Here is a 20906-nt window from a genome sequence, read left to right on the forward strand (position 1 = left end):
ATTGTAAACATTTTTCACTACAAGTCTTTTTTTTTAAAATTTATTTATTTTATTTATTTTTGGCTGCGGTGGGTCTTCGTTGCTGCACACAGGCTTTCTCTAGTTGCAGCGAGCGGAGGCTACTCTTCATTGCAGTGCACGGGCTTCTCATTGTGGTGGCTTCTCTTGTTGCGGAGCACGGGCTCTAGGCACATGGGTTTCAGTAGTTGTGGCACGTGGGCTCAGTAGTTGTGGCTCACGGGCTCTAGAGCACAGGCTCAGTAGTTGTGGCGCATGGGCTTAGCTGCTCTGCGGTGGCATGTAGGATCTTCCGGGACCAGGGATCAAACCTGTGTCCCCTGCATTGGCAGGCGGATTCTTAACCGCTGTGCCACCAGGGAAGTCCCTACAAGTCTTCATTTAAAAATGCATACCTGAAATAGCGATACAGCATTATCTAGTCCAGCGACCATCACAACCTGTGCACGAGGATGGAACTGCACAGACGAGATCCGAGCAGTAGTAGGACGTTCAGCATTAGCATGCTGGCAGTGCTTCATCTACAGAAAAATAAAGCTGGAATTTTATCAATTCGAATGGGTTAACATTATTTTCTTTAAAGCATGAAGACATTATAAAGTAGTTTACAATGCAGAAGAAAGCGCATTGGAAGAGTAACCAGAAGACCACAGCTCTGCTACCAACTAGTATTCTAGTACAGTGCTTTACCATACAAGAATCCATTTTTCGGGGGCCTCCTCTACACTAAAAATGCAATTACATAAAAAACACAGTATCATATGTCTTCTTTGTAACCCCTGAAGATAAATTTTTGTGGTGACTACATTTTCAATGGAGGTGAATTCACCCTATGAGGAGCTAAATGAATTATCTGCACAGGGTTGGGAGAGACAGAATCACTCTGTCCAGTAATTTACCATAATAAGGTCCCCTCTCCCCATCTAAATTCACATGCTACCATTTTATAATGGGGAAAATTATGTCAAAGAGAGAACTGTTCATTTGACATATATTTAACTGAAGCAAGTGCTGGGTAGGCACTTGGTTACCACAATGAACAAGTGAGACACAGTGATGAGTTAGACAGTAACTAGAGTAAGCCACTTCAGATAGGATGGCAAGGAAAGACATTTCTAGGGCATCATGTGAGCAGAAAGGTGCCACTTTAGGTAAGATGGCGAGGAAAGACATTTCTAGGGCGTCATGTGAGCAGAAAAGAATGAGTTGGCCACTGGCAGTGCTTAAAGAACACATGGAGGGATGAGCAAGAGCAAAGGTTCAGGGGCAAGAAAGAACTTGGGCATGTGCAAGAAACAGAAAGAAGGCCTGTGTGGCCTGAGTAAGGAATAAGAGGAAAAGGCATCAGATGAAGTTGAAGACATAGGCAAAAGCCAGATCCTGTGAAGGGCAGGGTAGACTATGGTAAGGAATTCAGATGTTTTCAAAGAGCAATGAAAAGTGACAGGACGTGATATTTTATTTTTAAAAGATCCCTCAGGCTACTATAGGAAGAACGGCTTAGGAAGAAGGAAAGTGGTAGTGGAGAGTCTAGCCACAAAGCTGTTGCTTTGCACTGGGCGAGAGATGAGAGCAGCATGAACAAGGCTGGTGCCAACAGAAGGAACAAGAAATGCAAAAGGAGGAATCAAATAACATTCCTAAAAAATTCCTGGGAACATAATTTAATCTTGTTTTTGCAAAACGTAAAAAACCTAACACAAATATTTACCAAGGCAAAATGACAGCAAGCACATTTAATCCCACAGATAACAGGAATCCATACATTTGTAACTGGGAAGTATATTGGATTTCAGAGGTAATTAGTTGGATTGACCCAATTTTACTGATTCTCACCTTTAAGATTCCTTTAGGAAGAGAGGTTGATGTGGATATGAAATTCCCAGTCCTTTGCAACAAATCATCTTCATCCTCTTCACTTTCATCTAAGTCAAACAAATCCATAGGCTGATCTTTAGAATCAATGAGATGGCCATTACCTATCCCAAACATCTATATTTCAAACTTCAACTCCCCTCCCAGTCTCCCAACCTCAATCATTTTATTTAAGCTGCAAATGGTAAAAGTAAAACAGCAAAATAAATTTGAAGGAGAGAAAGAAGATGACAAGACCTCAATGTATATGGTTAAAATCAAAGCCTGACTCTGGAACGAAAGACACATTCACTACAGTGACTAAAACAACATGAAATGAAATAAAGATGAAACGGAGTCAGCATTTAATTTAAAAAGAGAAACTCGTAACAGTGGCAAGATGGGCAAAAGGATGAACAGCAGATCTAGCTTAACAACTCACAGGAAAAAGAACTAGAACTTGTAGCTGACTGAAAGAACAATGCCAGCAAACTGTGTATCAGAACTTCCAAGAGAGGTAATAGGGCTGCTTTTCCCCTGGAGATGACTGACGATTCTAGTAAAGAAAGCTGAGAAGCTAAGCAGAGTGTTTAATAAAACACCTGTAGGGTTAAGAGAGCAAAAACTAGCACCAAAAGCCCTCTAAGGTTCCTAAGGGGTCTGGTAAACCACCAGGCTCTGGATTGTTGCCACAAAAGGCTATACATAAAATTAAAGGTAAAATCAAAGAATTACGAGAAAATCTCCCAGGAACTGAAACCCGGCTTTGAATCCTCACACTCTCTGACTAGAATAAGATGTTCTAGGATTGCTAGTGCCCATTGCCCAACCACCTACCCAAAAACAAATACATAAATTCTCTGGAGAGAGATACCATTGTCCTAGACCTCTAGTTAATCAATACTATTTCTCATATACAATGCCCACCACTCAACGACATATAACCAGGTAAATAATGACAAGGTAAGATAACTTAACTGAAAACCTAAAGAAAAACAAACAATCCTCACAGGAGATCTAGATAATGAAGTTATCAGACATAAAATTTTTAAATATTACATTTAAAACTCATAGAAAAAGAGATCAGGTCTGTGGTCACCAGAGATGGAGGGTAACGTGAGGGGAATTGGATGAAGACAGTCAAAAGGTACAAACTTCCAGTTATAAGATAAATAAGTACTAGGGATATAATGTACGACATGATAAATATAACTCTGCTGTATGTTATATATGAAAGGTGTTGACAGTAAATCCTAAGACTTCTCACCACAAGGAAAAATACTTATTTTCTACTTCTTTAATTTTTTATCTATATGAGATGATGGACGTTCACTGAACTTACTGTGGTCATCATTTCATGGCATATGTAAGTCAAATCATTATACTGTGCACCTTAAACTTATACAGTGCTGTATGTCAATTATATCTCAGTAAAACTGGAAGGAAAAATAATAATAATAAAAAAAAATTTTTAATTTATGTTTAATGTATTAGAAATAATGAAAGGCAAGACTCAGAATTAAGCCAGAGAACTAGACTATTAAAAAAAAAAGAACCAAACGGAAATTCTAGAACTGAAAAACAGTAATTAAAACTAACACCCCAGTGGATGGTTTTCACAGGATATCAAAATTACGTGAAGAGAGAATTAGTGGTCTGGAAAAAGATCAGAAAAAAATATCCAGACTAAAGTACAGAAAGCAAAAAGACAGAAAATACAGAAAAGAACACAGTCTACAGCCATACCACCCTGAATGCACCTAATCTCATCAGAAAAGAACACAGAATGTTTTAAAAAAAAATTTTAACATACATGTAATTGGTATCCCAGAAGGAAAGAAAGAATGGAACAAAAACAATATGTGAAGAGAAAACAGGCAAGAATTTCCAAAACTTAGAAAAGACAGGTAGCCAGGTTCAACAGCACCTATGAAGACCAAGCAGAATACAAAGCAAGCTAAAAAAACTGGAAAACTGCGGCAGGGGGCGGAGGGGCGGGGGTGGTGGTGAATAAATTGACAAAACAGCAACAATAAAACTCCGTAATATTAAGGAATTACTATTGATTTCTGAAGGTGTATGATAATAGCATTATAGCTATGTTTAAAGGAGGGAGTACTTCTCTTTTAAAGATACTCAATCTAGGGACTTCCCTGGTGGTCCAGTGGTTAAGACTCCGTGCTTCCACTGTAGGGGGCACAGGTTCAATCCCTGGTCAGGGAACCTGCATGCCAGTGGGCCGGCGGGGGGAAAAAAAAAAAAAGATAATCTAGTATTTACAGATAAAAACAAACAATCTGTTGGAGGTAACTGTGAAGCTGGGTTGTAGTCACCACTCTGCCAATAGGTATACCTTGGACAAGTCACTTCTATCTTTTTGAACTTTACTCCCATCATCTGTACAATTAAGGTATTAGACTTGGATATCCCAGATAGTAACAGACTGGCTGACTGTTGACCTAATTCATTTCCTTTTTCTCCTGGGCACAAAGACAAACTATATTTCCTGGTATTGCATGCAGTTAGTGTGGCCTCATGACTGAGTGGCCAATAAAATGTAGGTGAAAGTATCACGTACCACTTCCAGGACAGGCCAATTAAAAACTTCCCTTGGTGAGCCTTCTCTCTCTTCTCCTATAAGTCAACTGGTGGCCAATATCTTAGGCAACATTGGAAGACCCAGCCTGAAGATGGCAGAACCTCTATAAACTTGGGTCCCTTAAGTAGAGCATCACCTTCTCACCACCTCAATTGCACTCATGGGAAAAAAAAAAAATTCTACTGGATTAAGCCACTGGGATCTGGGAGATTTTCTGCTTCAGTGTCAGCATAAACCTAATCTATAATTACATGGATCTAAACTGCTGTAGTTCTATGAATGCAATATTCTAAAATGGATAATAAAATTATATTTCATCCAGGAAGGTAAACTGATGACTGAGGTTTATAATTATGCCATGTAAAAAAAAGTGACAGGATGGGACTTCCCTGGTGGTCCAGTGGTTAAGACTCCACACTCCCAATGCAGTGGGCATGGGTTCAATCCCTGGCCTGGGAACTAGGATCCCACATGCTGCGTGGGGTGGCCAAAAAAAAAAAAAAAAAAAAAAAAAAAAAAGTGACAGGACAAGATGATTAACATATTAAAATAAAAAACCTAGAAATATATTTCTCAAATAACAGAAGAGTTTTATATGAATGAGAGATAAGATCATATCTCTTCAAAAGGTAGGACTACAGAGTATAGGGAGGCTAAATTTCAATAGTTAAAAAAATTACAATTAGTTCTTAAAGAAAAAAGGAAGAAATAGTCTAATAAGGAGCACAACATTATTTGAAATATTTAAGCAGAGGCTAAATTATCATCTAACCGATGTTGTAGAGAAGTTTCTTGCAGCAGATAAAGTCGGGCTACATCACTAAGAGTCCTTCAACCTCTAAAAGTATCTGGTTGGAAACCAGAAGGTAAGTTTCTACTTAATAACAGATTGAGTTTTCTAACAGAATTATATAAAGCTGGCTCCTTGTAAGGGCTCCCTATACGTGGATACCATGAAGACTGACATGGGTAGGGAGAAGGGAGGGAGAGGTGATGATGATAATCGAACAGAGGTTCATCAGATACCAAAGATGCTAAGAAAGGAGCCCCTGTATTACAATGGGAGGATATACTCTAAAGTTCCTCAAGGATTTCAAAAGTCAATTCCAAGTCTAAAATTTATAACTCCAAGAACTCAAATCAGATCTTGGCCAAACCATCCATATAATATCTAAACTCAAAGATCTAAACAGCAGAAAACAGTTTTGGTACAAGTCAAACTTAAAATCTGGAGTTGAAAAATAGGTTTTTAGAAAGTGAATAATCATCTGGGCCTAACCTGACATGTGCTCCTTAGAAAGACATTCCATTTCCTAGTGGATAGCTAGATCAGCTGCTCATGTCTTTGGAAGGGGCTCTGAATGAAGAAATAACACTACTACTTATTTTTTACTTAATCTATGCCATAATGTAACATAGTTCTGTTGAGGAAAAACATCATAAAATTCATCCATTATTGTCTCTACAAGTAAAGAATATGCTACTAAATACGTCTACACTATTGTAAAAGAGCTTCCTTCAGAGAAATGGTAGACTTCAAAACCAAACATTAAAAAAAAACAAAAAAAGACATATTTCAAACACCAGGTTTTAACAAGCCTCGTGAGAAACCTCAAATAATAACAGAACAGAAATAGGAATCTATTTACCAACTTAAACAGAGGTGTCAACACTCACCATCTGAAGATGTTTTCCGCTTATTGGTCTCTGCCCAGGCAGGTACTCCCCCCATGGCATGCTGGAATCTAAGCAAAAATGTAAAAAATAAAATTTTGTAGTGACCACTGTATTTATATAGAGCTTAATACATTTAAAGAATATAGGTCAGAGCATGAATAGAATCTCTTCCAAAGAAGTTATCATCTTTCAGAACAGAAGGGCTACTCACACAGGATAGTCCTAAATTGGTAACTTTCATGAACTTCTAATCACCTGGATACATATTTGTTGTTACTTATTTACATCTAGTTACATAGTTGTCTTAGTTGCACATATCAACACACCAGATCTGGTGACTAAGTAAAGAAATAGAAATCTCTTTGTGGTTATAAATCAATGCTATAGTACACAGAGTACACAAAAGAATACTAGAACATGTCTGTAAGAAAACGACCAGATTGGTAAAATAAACAAAACTTCATCATATATCCTTTGAATAAAATGGGAGCATTTCATCCTGGAAAAATTAAGCTTCAGGAGAAGCATGACAGTTATATTCTGAAGGGCTGGTATTTGGAAGCCTGAAAAGAATCATTCTGTTTAATGCAGAATCATAGACAAGTCCACCAAACTAAGCCCACTAGCCATAACTAACTAGAAAACTGGACAAAATATGTGAAGCTATTTTCAGAAATTGGACAACAGGCAACATAGGACTATGATCTCTAAGAGAAGGAAAGTAACAAGGTGAGCAATGCCATTACTGGGATTTTCCCCTCAAGGCATTTTTATAAGACCCTGACACAGAGACAAGGAGAAAAAGATCAGACTTGAAAGAGGCTGAAACAACAGGAATTTGAGGGGCAGTCAACTGTAGAAGAGGAAGAGAAAGAGCTCCAGAAATCTGCACAGGGGTCCACAGACACTTCTTCTGAATACTAAACTGCATGCTCGTAGGATGAAACTCCATGAGGTCAAGCAAAGACCTTTGTAAGGGGGCTGTAAGTTGCACAGAACCAAAGCTCAGACATTTGAGTTCAACCAGTCAGAGGAAGGGTCCTTACTGAACACTCAGGGCATTCAGGAGAGATCCCAGGAAGGTCATACCTTAATAATGGGGCTAAACCAGCCTATAATAAATGCTACTGTAGAAGAAAGCTAAAAACAAATCCTGAAAGGATCAAAGTGATTTCCAAGTCAATTAACTGCCTGCCAAGACAAAGTTCAACACACATTAAAAGCAAAAAACAAAATCCAGACACTGAACAACAGTCACACTGCCCAGAATCCAATCAAAATTACTAGATATACAGAGAAGCAGAAAAACATGAACCATAACCAGAAGAAAAAGCAGTCAACAGAAACAGAAATGACAGACCTGACAGAATTAGCACACAAGGACTTTAAAATAGCTAATATACATAAAAAGGAACAAAATTGTGCCATTTGCAGAGATGTGGATGGACCTAGAGACTGTCATACAGAGTGAAGTTAAGTCAGAAAAAGAAAAACAAATACCGTATGCTAACACATATATATGGAATCTAAAAAAAGAAAAAAGGTTCTGAAGAACGTAGGGGCAAGACAGGAATAAAGACACAGACATAGAGAATGGACTTGAGGACACGGGGAGGGGGAAGGGTAAGCTGGCACAAAGTGAGAGAGTGGCATGGACATATATACACTACCAAATGTAAAACAGATAGTTAGTGGGAAGCAGCCATATAGCACAGGGAGATCAGCTCGGTGCTTTGCGTCCACCTAGAGGGGTGGGATAGGGAGGGTGGGAGGGAGATGCAAGAGGGAGGAGATGTGGGGATATATGTATATGTATAGCTGATTCACTTTGTTATACAGCAGAAACTAACACACCATTATAAAGCATTTATACTGCAATAAAGATGTTAAAAAAAAAACCAATAACATCATTGATTATATTTAAATGGCGGGATTACAAGTTTTTTCCAAAATTTTTTGTACTTGTATTCCTTCTCAGGCCCCCATACTAAAACTTAATCATGTCTTCCAAGAACAATGCTCTTCCAATTCAAAATGGAAATCTGACTACCAAAGAAGCCAAAGACTGAGCAAATCAAAATAAAATACTGGTTATAAATACATCTTGGCAAACCTATGAAAAAGGACACTTACTCTTCCTTAAGTCTCTTTTGAAGCTGATCTTTTGAAAGTTTATTTTCACTGGCATTTTTCATCATATCTTTCCGAAAACGATTGTTCATCATGTCAACCCTATAAAAAAAACAGAAAACAGCATGCTTTCAACAACTTAAAGAATCAACATAAATAGTTGCTGCCTTTAGTATTTTGAGCAAACAATATAGGTCAAGATTTATAAGATGTGGAACATCTCCAATGTACATTCTCCATTCTTCCCGAAACAAAAAGGAATCTCCAATATTTCGGATCATCTAGTTTACCCTTTGAAGAGCTATTTCAAATTCATAATTACTTACTAGACACAGCTTATGCCATTCACCAAAATAAATTCCAGGTAAATCAGAGTTAAATACAAAAAAAAAAAAAAAAAAAACCAAAACCCAAACCTTAAAATACTATGAAGGAAAAATATAGGCAAATATTTCTCTCTCTGAAGAACTTTTTACTAAAAACAACAGCAAAAAAAAAAAGGAAAAGAGTCAAAGACTTCACTACATAAACATTAAAATATTCTGTGCATCAGACAACATTAAAACAAACTTAAAGGCAAACAAAAAGCTAGAAAATAATGTGCAATAAATTTGACATATAAAGGTTTGAAATTCTCAATATGTAAGGAGCTGATATACTAAAATCATTAATAAACAGTCTCATCTGCCATTTGCAACAACATGGATGACCCTGAAGGACGTCAAGCTAAGTGAAATAAAACAGACATCAAAGAAAAATACTGCATAATCTCACTTATATGTGGAATCTGAAAAAAGTAGAATACGTAGAAGCGAAGAGCAGAATGATGGTTACCAGGGGTGAGAAGGCAGAGGAAAAAGGGAGATGTTGGTCAAAGGGTACAAAGCTGCAATTACACAGCATGACTGCAGTTAATGACAGTATTGTACACTGGAAATTAGCTAAGGGAGTAGATTTCAGGTGCTCTCACCACAAATAAAAATGGTAACCATCTGAAGAAATGGAAATGCTAATTAGTTCACTTGACTGTAGTAATAACTTCACCATGTATATATATATAGCAAATTATCATGTTGTACACCTTATGTACAATTTTTATTTTAAAAATAAAAAAACAAAATGAAAGAGTCGGGCTTCCCTGGTGGCGCAGTGGTTGAGAATCTGCCTGCCAACGCAGGGGACACGGGTTCGAGCCCTGGTCTGGGAAGATCCCACATGCCGTGGAGCAACTAAGCCCGTGCGCCACAACTGCTGAGCCTGCGCGTCTGGAGCCTGTGCTCCGCAACAAGAGAGGCCGCGATAGTGAGAGGCCCGCGCACCGCGATGAAGAGTGGCCCCCGCTTGCCGCAACTAGAGAAAGCCCTCGCACAGAAACGAAGACCCAACACAGCCAAAAAAAATAAATAAAAATTAAAAAAAAATGAAAGAGTCTCCAGTAGACAAATACGCAAAGACATAATAGAGACTACTTTTAAGAAAAACCAATGACTAATAAAAAAATGTTTTCTCAACACAAGTTAGATATTTCCTACCCTAAATTGTCACCCTAAACTGACAATGTCTGAAAAAAGAGAAATCATTGCTTTTATTTTTTTTTAATATTTTTTTGATGGGGACCATTTTTAAAGTCTTTATTGAATTTGTTACAATATTGCTTCTGTTTTATGTTGTGGGTTTTTGGCCGCGAGGCATGTGGGATCTTAGCTCCCCCACCAGGGATCGAACCCGCACCGCCTGCACTGGAAGGCAAAGTCTTAACCACTGGACCGCCAGGGAAGTCCAGAGAAATCATTGCTTTTAAAATGGAGTGAAACGGACACCTTTCAATGAAAAGGTAAATTGGCAGAACCTCAGGGTCAGCCTGGCAGTATTTATCAAGAACCTTAAAAATGTCTGCTCTTTGATTAAGTTAGTCTACCTCAAAGAATCTTTCTTAAATAATTTTAAGTAGAAAAAGATTTATGCGTAAAGATGCTCATCTCAACATCAATCTATTAAAAGGAAAACTATCCAATGATAGCTACGTAAATTACGGTTAAATCATATAATGGACTATAATACATCCATTTTAAAATGTTTATAAAGGTTTTTTTTTTAATTGGGGAGAAATATTTGCAATACAATATATTCTCATCTTAAAGTACATATTGTACATGATGGTTAACTTTTTTTGGTCTTTTCTCAATTTCAGGCATTGTGTTAAGAGCTCTACATACACTATTTAATCTCAAGAGCCTTCTGATATAGTTACTATTATCTCCATTTTACACATGAGAAAAGGTAGGTTCCAAACTTGCCAATGGTCAGTTAGGAACTGGCCAAACTAGGAGGCAAACTCAGGTCTGACCCCAAACACTGTGCTCTTTTAGCTTTTCTATACAGCACAGAAGAAAGAGGGAGAGATGTATGCCAACATGTTAACAGTGGTTCTCCCTCGCTGATGGGATTATGAATGATCTTTGCTATACTTTCCAGTATTTTTCAAGTCTTCACGTAATCACATATTCAGAAAGAGAACTTTCTTAAAACCTGCAAAGTAACTTTTGAAGAATCCAGAGGGACTCCAGAATAAAAATTAGGCAACCTACATCTCCTCATCTTCATCTTCTTCATCCAACCAAACTGGCTTCTTTTGAAGTGGAAAATTATCTTTTGCTTCATTCTCCACTTCAGAGTCACCTGAGTCTTCTTGTACTTGAACCTAGAAAAGACAAAATGCCCACAAGCACTGAGTCTTTCATGCCCCATGGTGGCAGACTTTGCAGAATGGTGGCTTGTAGAATGCTTTGTTTTTATGGCCCTCTGATCAAATTATGGGACAGGATGCTACCACAGCAAATGCTGGAGATCGAACAGAAAATGAGGAGAATAGAGAATGGCACCACCCGCTGGACACGTGAGGTAAGATGGAACAGTCAAAGAGTCAACTTGCTGAAAGGAAAAGACCAAGTAAGACAAGTAAAAAAGGTAAGTTGACAGATGAATAAAGGAGCAGGGAAAATCACAGAACTACAGAAATCACAGGACCAAAGGCAGACACCAAAGATAAAATAACATGACTGAATATCATAATTAAGTCACATTTCATATTCATAAACATACTTCTCCACTTTTCTTAACTGTTCTTGACCCCCTATCTCAAGAAACTTTATACTATCCAAACAAATCTAAATCTAGACCACAGAATTTCACCTGAAGTGAGCTTGAGCTTTCCCAAAACCACATGATAGAAATGTCCAAATGATTTCTACTTGCTCTATTATTGGCCTATGATCCTTCAAAGCCCAACAAACCCCACCTCACTTAAACTGTTTCTTTTCCCGAATGGGAAACTGTCACACAGTTCAGCATTTTTCCAGTAGTATTTCTCTATCTCCCAACTAGATTCTGCAACCTCTCCCATAAGCACCCAAAGGAGATTCTGGCAATCAACTGATACTTGCTAGGTCTGCATTCGTTTATCAAACTGAGTAATTCTCAGTAAGGCTTTGTTTGACTACCCTATGTAAAATTTCACAGGCCCGCTCGACACACGCTTATCTCCCTTTCTTGAACGCCTTTATTTTTTTTTTTTTCCTTCAGCACTTCACTGACATAACTTGAATTTTATCTTCTGCCTCTGCCACTAAGTATCCAAGCTCCAAGGAGGCAGGGATTTTTGTTAGTTTTCGTCCACTGCTGTTTCTCCTCCAGTGCCTAGAAACTGCCTGGGATTCCCTATATTGGAAGAAAAGACAGGTATAGAATTAAAAAAAAAAAAAAAAGCAAAAAGCATGCAAAAAAATTATAATCAATCAATCATGCAGGGTTTTCACTGCCAGGAAAAGTATCTGGCGCCAAACTGGCTCACAAATACTACTTTTAATAGACGAATACACTGTCACTCTCAAAAGGTGGCTTATCAACCACTCGATGTGTTTGTTAAAACAGACTACCAGGCCTGTGCCCACGAATTCTGATTTCACAAACGAAGTGGAACCCCTGAATCACAGCAAAGTATTGAGGCAGGCGACTGAATGACCAAGAGAGAAAAAACAGAGTCTGGGGAGAAGACAGTGGAACTGAGCCACTGCAACTAATCGAAAGATGCTCACAACTAGTTAGCTAAACGAATATGTGTTGAGCGCCTGCTGCATACCAGGCGCAGCAGCTCCCTCGGGGGCGGAGAAAGGCGCGGTCTCCGCCCTCCCGGGGCTTTCAGTCTGGCACCCCTCGGCGCCTGCATTCCCGGTTCCCTCCCACCTGAACGCTCCCCTGCGCCACAGGTCGCCCAGGCTCCGCCCCCGGAGGCACACCGCCCATCGAGCGCCCAGCCCGCACGCCGCGGCCTCCCTCACCCGCGGGCCCCGCAGACGCCGCAGCAGCGCGTCCTCGTCGTCCTCGACGTCGCCGAAGATCAGCTCCTCCAGGCACCGCTCCACGGCCGGCTTGTCCTCCTCCAACGTCTGGCGGTTCCGCTGCCGGAGCCGTCTCTCCTCCTCCGCCGCGACTACGGCGGCCGCCGCGCGCGGCCGGGCCGGCGATTTCCGCTGAGATGAAGGAGCAGCCTTTCGGAACGGCCCGCCCGGCCCCGCTCCGGCTCTATCGTCCGGCCTCATTCGGGTTTTCCGGTCTGGTCTCGCTCCGGCTCTCCGGTCCGGTCTCGCTCGGCTCCTCCGTTCCGGCGGCATCGCTCGGTTTGAGAAGGAACGCAGGCGCTCACGTGGATTCTCACTGCGCGTGCGCCAAGGCCCCTCGCTTTCCGCAGTGGCTGAGGCCGCAGGGGGCCGGAAGGAGACTGCACCGCCCTGTGAGCACGTGACCAGCACTGTTTTTTTTCTCTCTCTCTCTCTCTCTCTCTCTCTCTCTCTCTCCCCACCCCCCCACCCCGTGTAACGCCCATCCCCTCACGAGCCCCTCCCCGTGTGGAGTTCCTCCGAGAGAACCAATCTTCCGGGTGGAGGGGGAAGCGGGGTGACTGGAGTGGAAATTTTTTTCCAACACAACTTCGCAGCTGCAATTGATTGAAAGGAGCGCAAGAAAGCCAGGGTATAAACTGAGATGACAGGCTAAAACTGCTACTCTTCTTCCTAACTTTTTAACCACTCGACTTACACGAGCCCAATCGCCTTTTCCACCCCTTCGTCTTGGTACGGCCCTTGGAGTACGGAGCCTGCAGAGGGTCCCACGCTGGAAGACAGAGCGGAGGGTATGTAGGGAAGTGGGCCAATCGGGGCGCGGGTCACGGCGCAGGCGCGCTGGGGAGGGAGGGCTATGCTAATGTTGTTGATATCCTGGGGCCACCCGAGTTAAAGGGGGGAAATCCGGGGGCTGCCGCCGCCGCCGCCACCGGTCTGGGCCCAGTCGGGGCTCCCCCTGTAGTCGCCGTAGTCCCGGGGAGAGGCGCCTGCCCCCAGCTCGGGAGGGGGCGCCGCGGGCCCGGGGAGCACGGACAACCCCTATCCATGAGGCCCTGATGGAAAACACAAAGGATCTGGTGAGAGCCGAGCGCGGCAGCTGCTTTGTGTGCCAGGTGGGGGGGACGCCGGCAGCCCCCCGACCCCAGGAACCCCTGCAGCCCCCTGACCCCGCTCCCAGGCCTGCTTCTCCATCCCACGCCCCCTCCACCTCCGGAGCCCCCCTCCCCCTACCGGCCGTTAAACGATTCGGGGATTCCCCTCCCCCAACCCCCGGACTCATCAGGGTTCTCTCTATTCTCTTTACTTTTTGGAAGAAAAATTTTAGAAGAAAGTTCTCTTCGTTCCGGCCCCCCGTCCCCCTTCAGCTCTGGCTGGGGGAGAGAGAAAGGCTGGATTTGAGACTTCCTTTTTTGACCTCCCAAGAATCGGGGAGTGGAGTCCTCACTTCTCCCAAGGGGGCAGAGTTTTAGTGCTTTGCAGGGGAAGGCGCCTCTCCGCTGTGGGGCAGGTGCCACGAGGCGTTTCGCACGTGGAGGTGGAAAAATTGAAAGGGGGCGGGGTGGGCACGTGTGGGATGGGAGAGGTGGGAGTGGTGTTTGGGAAGCAGCCGCCTAGGCCGCCTATTTAAAAGGGTTCTAAGTCGGTGGGGTTTTATGACCGTTGCGTTCTCTTTTGTGAAATAAGAATCCTAACATTTCAGAGTCGGAAGAGACATTAGAGGTCACCCAAAGCAGCCGTCCCCTGTGCAGCCTCTCTGACAAGTGGTAGGTAGCCTGGCCTCTGCCTAAACCCCTGCAAACACTGAGCGCTCGCTGCTGCCATGGAAAGCCCTCGCCGTTCAGTTCTGTTTGTTGTTTGCCTACCCTTATTAGACTCTTTAGACTCATTCATGTTCTTATTAAGTGGATTCCCTTTCTACTTCTCAAATTTTCTCTCACATTCTCCTCACCCACCCACTGCTCATTGGCCTATATTTTGTGTGCCAGGAAAGAACAGCAGGGAAGTGGGGGAAGGAGGGCTTGAGAGAGAGTGAGGGCCGGCTGAAAACTTTGCTGGGTCAGTTCAAATGTGCTGGCTTCTGTGTCTGAGAATGGTTGATATTTTTCTACAGGAAGTTTGGGAAATGGGATCTGGGGATTTCATGGCTGTTTTCTCTCACTAGTGAATCTTTTTAAAGTTAGAAATTTCAGCATCCTATCTCAAAGCACATTTCTTGTTGCCTAAATCACTTTCCCTAAGGGATGCCTAAATTGCTTCTTGGACATAGTACCAAAGCTGATAGAAGCATCTCCTGGTAGAGGGATGATCAGAAGAACTGCACTCCCCACCACCTCCTCCTTTTGACCTATGTTTTTCTTTCAAGCTGGGCTTCCTGCTTGGGGCCCCTCCTTCACAATACTTTCTCTTTTTCTTTTCCAATTTTTAATGAGATATGAAATTTTTGCAACACTTTAATATTTGCCTAGAGTTTGCAATATTTTTCATGCTTCTTATATTAGTATGCATCAGGAGTTATCACTTGGTGGTTTAGATAGTTCAGTTCTACTATTGTCACTTAGCATTTTTCTAATATTCTCCTTCATTTGGTGAGCTATGCTGCTTCCAAGAGAAGTTTTATTGGCATAGGAATCTTGGGGGCACATGTTTTCCTCTTTCTAATATGGTGAAGTGGGAGTCAAGACATAACAGATAAAATGTAGAAGTAACGAATCTGGTATAAAAGCCAGAGAGTAAATTTTACTTTAAACTCCCAGTCGCCTGTTTAAAATGTTAGAGCACAGAAATTGTTTTCTCTCCCCCTTTTGTGACTTGGAGACTGTTGCTCTGCTCTAATGTGCTTACACTGTATTTTTTTTCATTTCTTTACCTCTACACCGATGAGTGTTTAGAAGGAAAATAGCTGTCTTTTTTTGCACCACCTCCTTCTCTGAATAACAAGTAGCTTCTACTTATGTAGAATCCCATACTCCACGCTTCTGGGTGCCTTGCAAATTATGGCAAAAACTGTCTTGAATAAGTATCTGTTGATAAGTATCTTATGTTGAACCATGTTTTTTAACTGTCCAGTTTTTAATTTTGTACACACTTTGACATATGATATTTTCTCTAAATCTAGTCACTGAAAGTTAACATGGGAATGAATACTAGATAACTGATAAAAGTTAATGGAGCTGCATAATTCTGTCTTGAAAGTTTTTATTAATGTGAAATTCCCAAGTTCCTGTTCACTTTAAACATGAACTGTCATGACTTAAGCTGACTAACTTTGGAGACGTTTGCATTCTAAACATACTAGACAGGAATGACTGGTTTTATTTTTAAAGAAGACACTACTGTATATTTTTATGGCTGGTTATATGTTGATTTAATTAGTGTCTAAACCTTTTCTTAGATGTTCAGAGGCTTCAAACCCTCAGCTTCATCAGAAATTAAAACTATTTAAATTGTTTTTAACATAGTAGTCAAAGGAAGGTTAAACTATAGCTTAGAAGTGAAAACAACCTATTAATGTTATAAATACTAAACCACTGGATTACTGAAAGCCATGAGTTCTCAGTGATTTGAGTGACCACATCCTAAAATTAGACAAGTCACTATTCTTTTGGTTGCTCCTTGTTTCTCAATTTTTCATCTTTAAAATGTTTGCTAAGTAAGATTTAACTTTTTCACATTTATAATGTTAAGGTAAGCCAATTATCATTAGTTTCAGAGTTTCAGATCCAAAAGAAAGATAAAAACATCAGGATGGTAAAAGAGGAAGGAGTTAACAATAGTTAAACTAAGATATGCCTCCTAACACTAGTATTCTTAACTGTCCAGGGCTACTTTTAATTTTGTACAAAAATTGCAGATTGTTTGATTTAGTCATTTATTTTAAATAAACCTTTGTTTTTTTAGGATTTTTTTCCCACAAATTTAAAGTTTCTCTTCTTACTTTACTGCAACCCACAAGGAAGGGTGGAAAGAAAATAATTCCCACTTGAATAAACCCTAAATTTATGGGGATGAAGTGATACAGTATGAGGGACACTGGCAGATTAGGTTAGCATTTCAATTCTGCCACTGAGTAACTTCATATGCCTTGTTGGACAAGATTCTGTGCCTCAGTTTTCTCATCCTTAGAGTGGAAAGGTTGGTCTAGAATTAACATTATCCAATAGAACTTTCTGCAGTGATGGAACTGTCCTATATCTGTGCCATCTGTATGGTGGCCACTAGCCACATGTGGCTGTTGAGCACTTAAAAGGTAACTAGTGTGGCCAAGGAACCCAATTTTCAATCTGATTTAATCAGGTGTAAATATAAATAGCCACATGTCTGCCACACTGGACATACAGATAGTAGAACAGTGTTTTCCAAGCTTAGCTGATCACCACAATCACCTCTTGGGGATCTTATAAAAATACAAAACCTCTCTCTTGTGGGTTATCATTCAGTAGGTCTGTGGTGGAGCCTTCTTCAGAAAGGTTTTTATCAGATTGGTTAGAGCAATACTGCATGAGAAGATTTCTGAGCTCCCTTCTAGTTCTCACTTTAGTATTGATAACTTAAAATGTAATGTAGTAGAAATGAGCTACGGACAAAGTTGGCAAACTGGCCAGGCTCTGCCTCTGCCACCTCCTGACCTGTGATCTTAACGCAAGTTGCCTAATCTCTTCAGGCTTCATTTTCCTCATCTCAAATAAGGGCCAGGGATCAGCCGTGCCTTACTCCCAAGGTTTCCGTAAACCTCCAGTCAGACGTGATGACCACTGTATAAGAAAATGTGAGCTGCTATAAATGATAAAATGTTAAGATATCTATCCAGAATCCCTTTTTCTTATTTCCCTTTTCACTGTATTATCTAATGCCTACTTATATTGTAGAACTAGTTGTATACAATACGCATTAATTAATTTAGTAATTTCTTCATCCTTATTTTTTTTTGTACCTGCTGTTTTTTTTTAATTAATTATTTATTTATTTATTTATGGCTGTGTTGGGTCTTCGTTTCTGTGCGAGGGCTTTCTCTAGTGCGGCAAGTGGGGACCACTCCTCATTGCGGTGTGCGGGCCTCTCACTATCGCGGCCTCTCTTGTTGCGGAGCACAGGCTCCAGACGTGCAGGCTCAGTAATTGTGGCTCACGGGCCCAGCTGCTCCGCGGCATGTGGGATCTTCCCAGACCAGGGCTCGAACCCGTGTCCCCTGCACTGGCAGGCAGACTCTCAACCACTGCGCCACCAGAGAAGCCCCCAATTTTGTAATTTCTTGTTGTCTCAACTATTTGGCCGTAGTTTATAGTCTAGTTTTAGGACACGCATATTAAGTTTAACACTTTTTTGTATTTCTGGTGCTTAGCATAATGATTTGTATATATTGCTCAGTAGATGTTGGATAATACCATCTATTACTTTACTATTAGTCTTCAAAACTTTAATTAGCTAGTTTCAGATTATTTTATACACCAGAGAAATAACCCCCTTGTGTGCACATGTGTGTTTAACTCTATTTCAATTGTTCCATTATTAATACCCTATAGTGTTTATTGTTACTGATTGTGCATCTTTTGAGCAACCAGCTCCAAATATATTTTTAAAAGATAAACACCAAGAGAATGTCATCATTTTACATCAGTATTTTTAGGTATATCAAATCAAGATGATGCTGAATAACCTATTTAACTTATTTTTGCTACATTAACATTATAAATGCTCTTGTTTGATTACTTAAATTACATTTACACTTCAGCCCAGCCTTAGTATGAATTCAGTTATTTGGAGTAGAATTGATAGCTGATAATGAACGATCTTAAAGACCCTCTAGGTTACTGCATTTCAGACTTAATTTTGACAAGGTCATCTTATTTTTAATTAGCTTTTCAGATTCATACTTAAGGATTCATAACTTTCTTCTGAAGAACTGAAAGCGCATTCATGTGAATTATTTTATTTTTCAAACATCCTTCCTGTGTGGTAAGTGGTGTTTTCCTTATTTAGAAGAAAGGGAAACTGAGACCCAAATAATTGTTACATCCAAAGTCCTAAGTAATAGAACCAGAACTTGAACCCAAAGAGATAGAAATTTGTATTTTTTATATATCAAAGATAGCTTCCTTTTGCTCACTGTTGCTTTAAATCTTAGAGTATTGTTATGTAGAACATTGTCCTCTCCTGTCCTTCTCTGGGTACTTTTCACTTTCTCTAGGTGGGATACTCAGGGTATTATTGCTTTCAGTTTAGATGACTGTATCATTGACATGGACTTACTCTTTCACGTTGAACTTGTGGGAAACAAATATCCAACAATCCCAAATCCTTACCATTTATTTTTCTCCTAATAGTAAGCTTAGAAAGCACGAAGGCCCTTCTGTTTAGCCCAGTGAATTGTATCTTGATAGTGATATGAGGAAGAAACCAGCGAGAGCTAAGTAGCTCTTACTGAGTCCAGTCATCATAGAGTATCTGTTAATTCTTATTTTGAACTTTGTCAGTTCACACATACAACTTTCAAACTTAAGGTTCTAGAAAACTTACATTCCATGACTAAATATAAAACTTTGATAATTATATGGGTCACTGTACCCTGTTAGTGCGGATAATGGAGAATTGGTTAACTTTTGATTAGTTTATTCATGTTGAAATTATGCTATTAGTACTTGGTTGCATATTTATATGTGCTTGCATTTAGAATCTCAAATATTTTCTGTAAAATTTCTCCTGGAGAGGTTTACACTTTTATTGCAACCTGTGGGTGATTATACAAATAAGTTAATGGTTATACTTTTTAATTCCTTTGTAGATTTTATAAGGAGGAAGGTTCATCAGGGTTACAGTCACGGTAGGAAAATGAAGTTCTACTGCAATTTATGACTTCTTCCTACATTTTGTCACTCTAAAAACCTCTTTTTCGTTTTATTTTTCATTATAGAAGTGTTACATATTTGCTGTTTAAAAGAAAAATGAAAAATACAGAAAAGTTAAAATTATCCTCCCATCCCATTCTCACACTGTTAACAGTTTAGCTATTCCTTCCAGGATCTTTCTAAATGCATACATAAACAAACAGATATATCAATCTGTGCATATACCAGCATATATTGTTTCTTTTAATAAAAAATGAGTCATATTATTCGTATTTGGCAATTTACTTTTTTTCACTCAGTATTGTACCTGTAGTAAATCACCCCCCTACTGATGGTTAGATTGCCTTCAGTTTTTCACTATTACATTATTGCTGCAAGAAATATCCTTCCACATGGATTCTTGTGTCCTATGAGTATTTCTGAAGGACAGATTCCTAAAAGTGGAATTCCCTGGTCAAAGGCATGCTCATTTTTTTTTAAGTTTTCATAAGTAATACAAATTGCCTTCCAAAAAGATGGCATACATTTGCCTTCCTACCAAGTGTATATGAGTGCTTTTTCTCCCATACATAAATTTGCCAATGCCAGATATCATCAGTCTCTCAATTTTTACCAATTATTGAATTTTTTAGAGGTAGTTTATACTTTATAAAAATTAACTTTTATTTTTATAAAACTAATGCATGCACTTGATAGTATCATGTAAACAATAATAAAAGTGTACCCCCAAAAAGGATCCCTTGCAGCAATCTTTTTTTTCTCTTCCCAGTTCAGCTTTCATGAGACAATCTTTTTTTTCTCTTCCCAGTTCAGCTTTTTTTTTTTCTTTGGCCATGCCTCACGGCATGTGAGATCTTAGTTCCCCGACCAGGGATCAAATCCATGCCCCCTGCAGCGGAAGCATGGAGTCTTAACCACTGGACTGCTAGGGAAGTCCTAAGACAACTACTTTTAATTCTTTTATCTTTTTGATCTAATATCCATCTCCATAAATCTAAATATTAGACTTCCATTACCTGATGTATGAATTTTAGGTATTATATTTTGACTTCCTCTGTGCTAGTTGAGGAGTCACCATATATGCCCTAATATTAGGCAAGGTTTCACCACCTGCAGTCATCCCATCACCTTATATTCAAAGCCTTGAGTAGTCACCTAACATGATTTTTCAGTTTTATTTTAAAGAGCAGTGTGTTCAGAATGGCACATTACCTGAAACAGTTTTATTTGATATTTGTTTTCTGTGCTTACAGAAGTTAGCTGATAGAACCATAATTAAGAAAGAAAGAGAAAGGAGGTTAAAATTGAACATAGATTTAAGATTATTCCCTTGATTCATATTGCTAGTGTTCATTTTAGCTGTATGACCTTGGGCAAATTACTTAA

At 40.0% G+C, this 20906-nt stretch overlaps 2 protein-coding genes across 10 annotated transcripts in view; one reads left to right on the forward strand and one right to left on the reverse strand.

The window, feature by feature from the left end:
• Nucleotides 1-13029, reverse strand: part of UTP18 (UTP18 small subunit processome component) — a 37910-nt gene extending 24881 nt beyond the window's left edge. The window contains exons 1-6 of one of the 2 annotated variants that reach the window (XM_068531474.1): nt 12616-13029; nt 10867-10979; nt 8282-8380; nt 6149-6216; nt 1855-1943; nt 414-539 (exon numbers count right to left, since the gene is read on the reverse strand). In XM_068531474.1, coding sequence (XP_068387575.1) covers nt 414-539; nt 1855-1943; nt 6149-6216; nt 8282-8380; nt 10867-10979; nt 12616-12948 — 828 coding nt within the window. In that variant the 5' untranslated portion in view covers nt 12949-13029. The remainder of the gene's footprint in view (nt 1-413; nt 540-1854; nt 1944-6148; nt 6217-8281; nt 8381-10866; nt 10980-12615) is intronic. The other variant, XM_068531473.1, reaches the window with a different exon arrangement.
• Nucleotides 13030-13376: 347 nt separating this feature from the next.
• Nucleotides 13377-20906, forward strand: part of MBTD1 (mbt domain containing 1) — a 66508-nt gene continuing 58978 nt past the window's right edge. For 4 of the 8 annotated variants that reach the window (XM_068531338.1, XM_068531339.1, XM_068531340.1 and 1 more), the window contains exon 1: nt 13529-13754. In XM_068531338.1, coding sequence (XP_068387439.1) covers nt 13734-13754 — 21 coding nt within the window. In that variant the 5' untranslated portion in view covers nt 13529-13733. Of the gene's footprint in view, nt 13467-13528; nt 13755-14377; nt 14442-18610; nt 18631-20906 lie in introns of those variants that run through there. The other 4 variants (XM_068531344.1, XM_068531343.1, XM_068531345.1 and 1 more) reach the window with 4 other exon arrangements.

This window comes from Eschrichtius robustus, chromosome 20, assembly GCF_028021215.1.
Source record: "Eschrichtius robustus isolate mEscRob2 chromosome 20, mEscRob2.pri, whole genome shotgun sequence".
Classification (NCBI taxonomy): Eukaryota; Metazoa; Chordata; class Mammalia; order Artiodactyla; family Eschrichtiidae; genus Eschrichtius; species Eschrichtius robustus.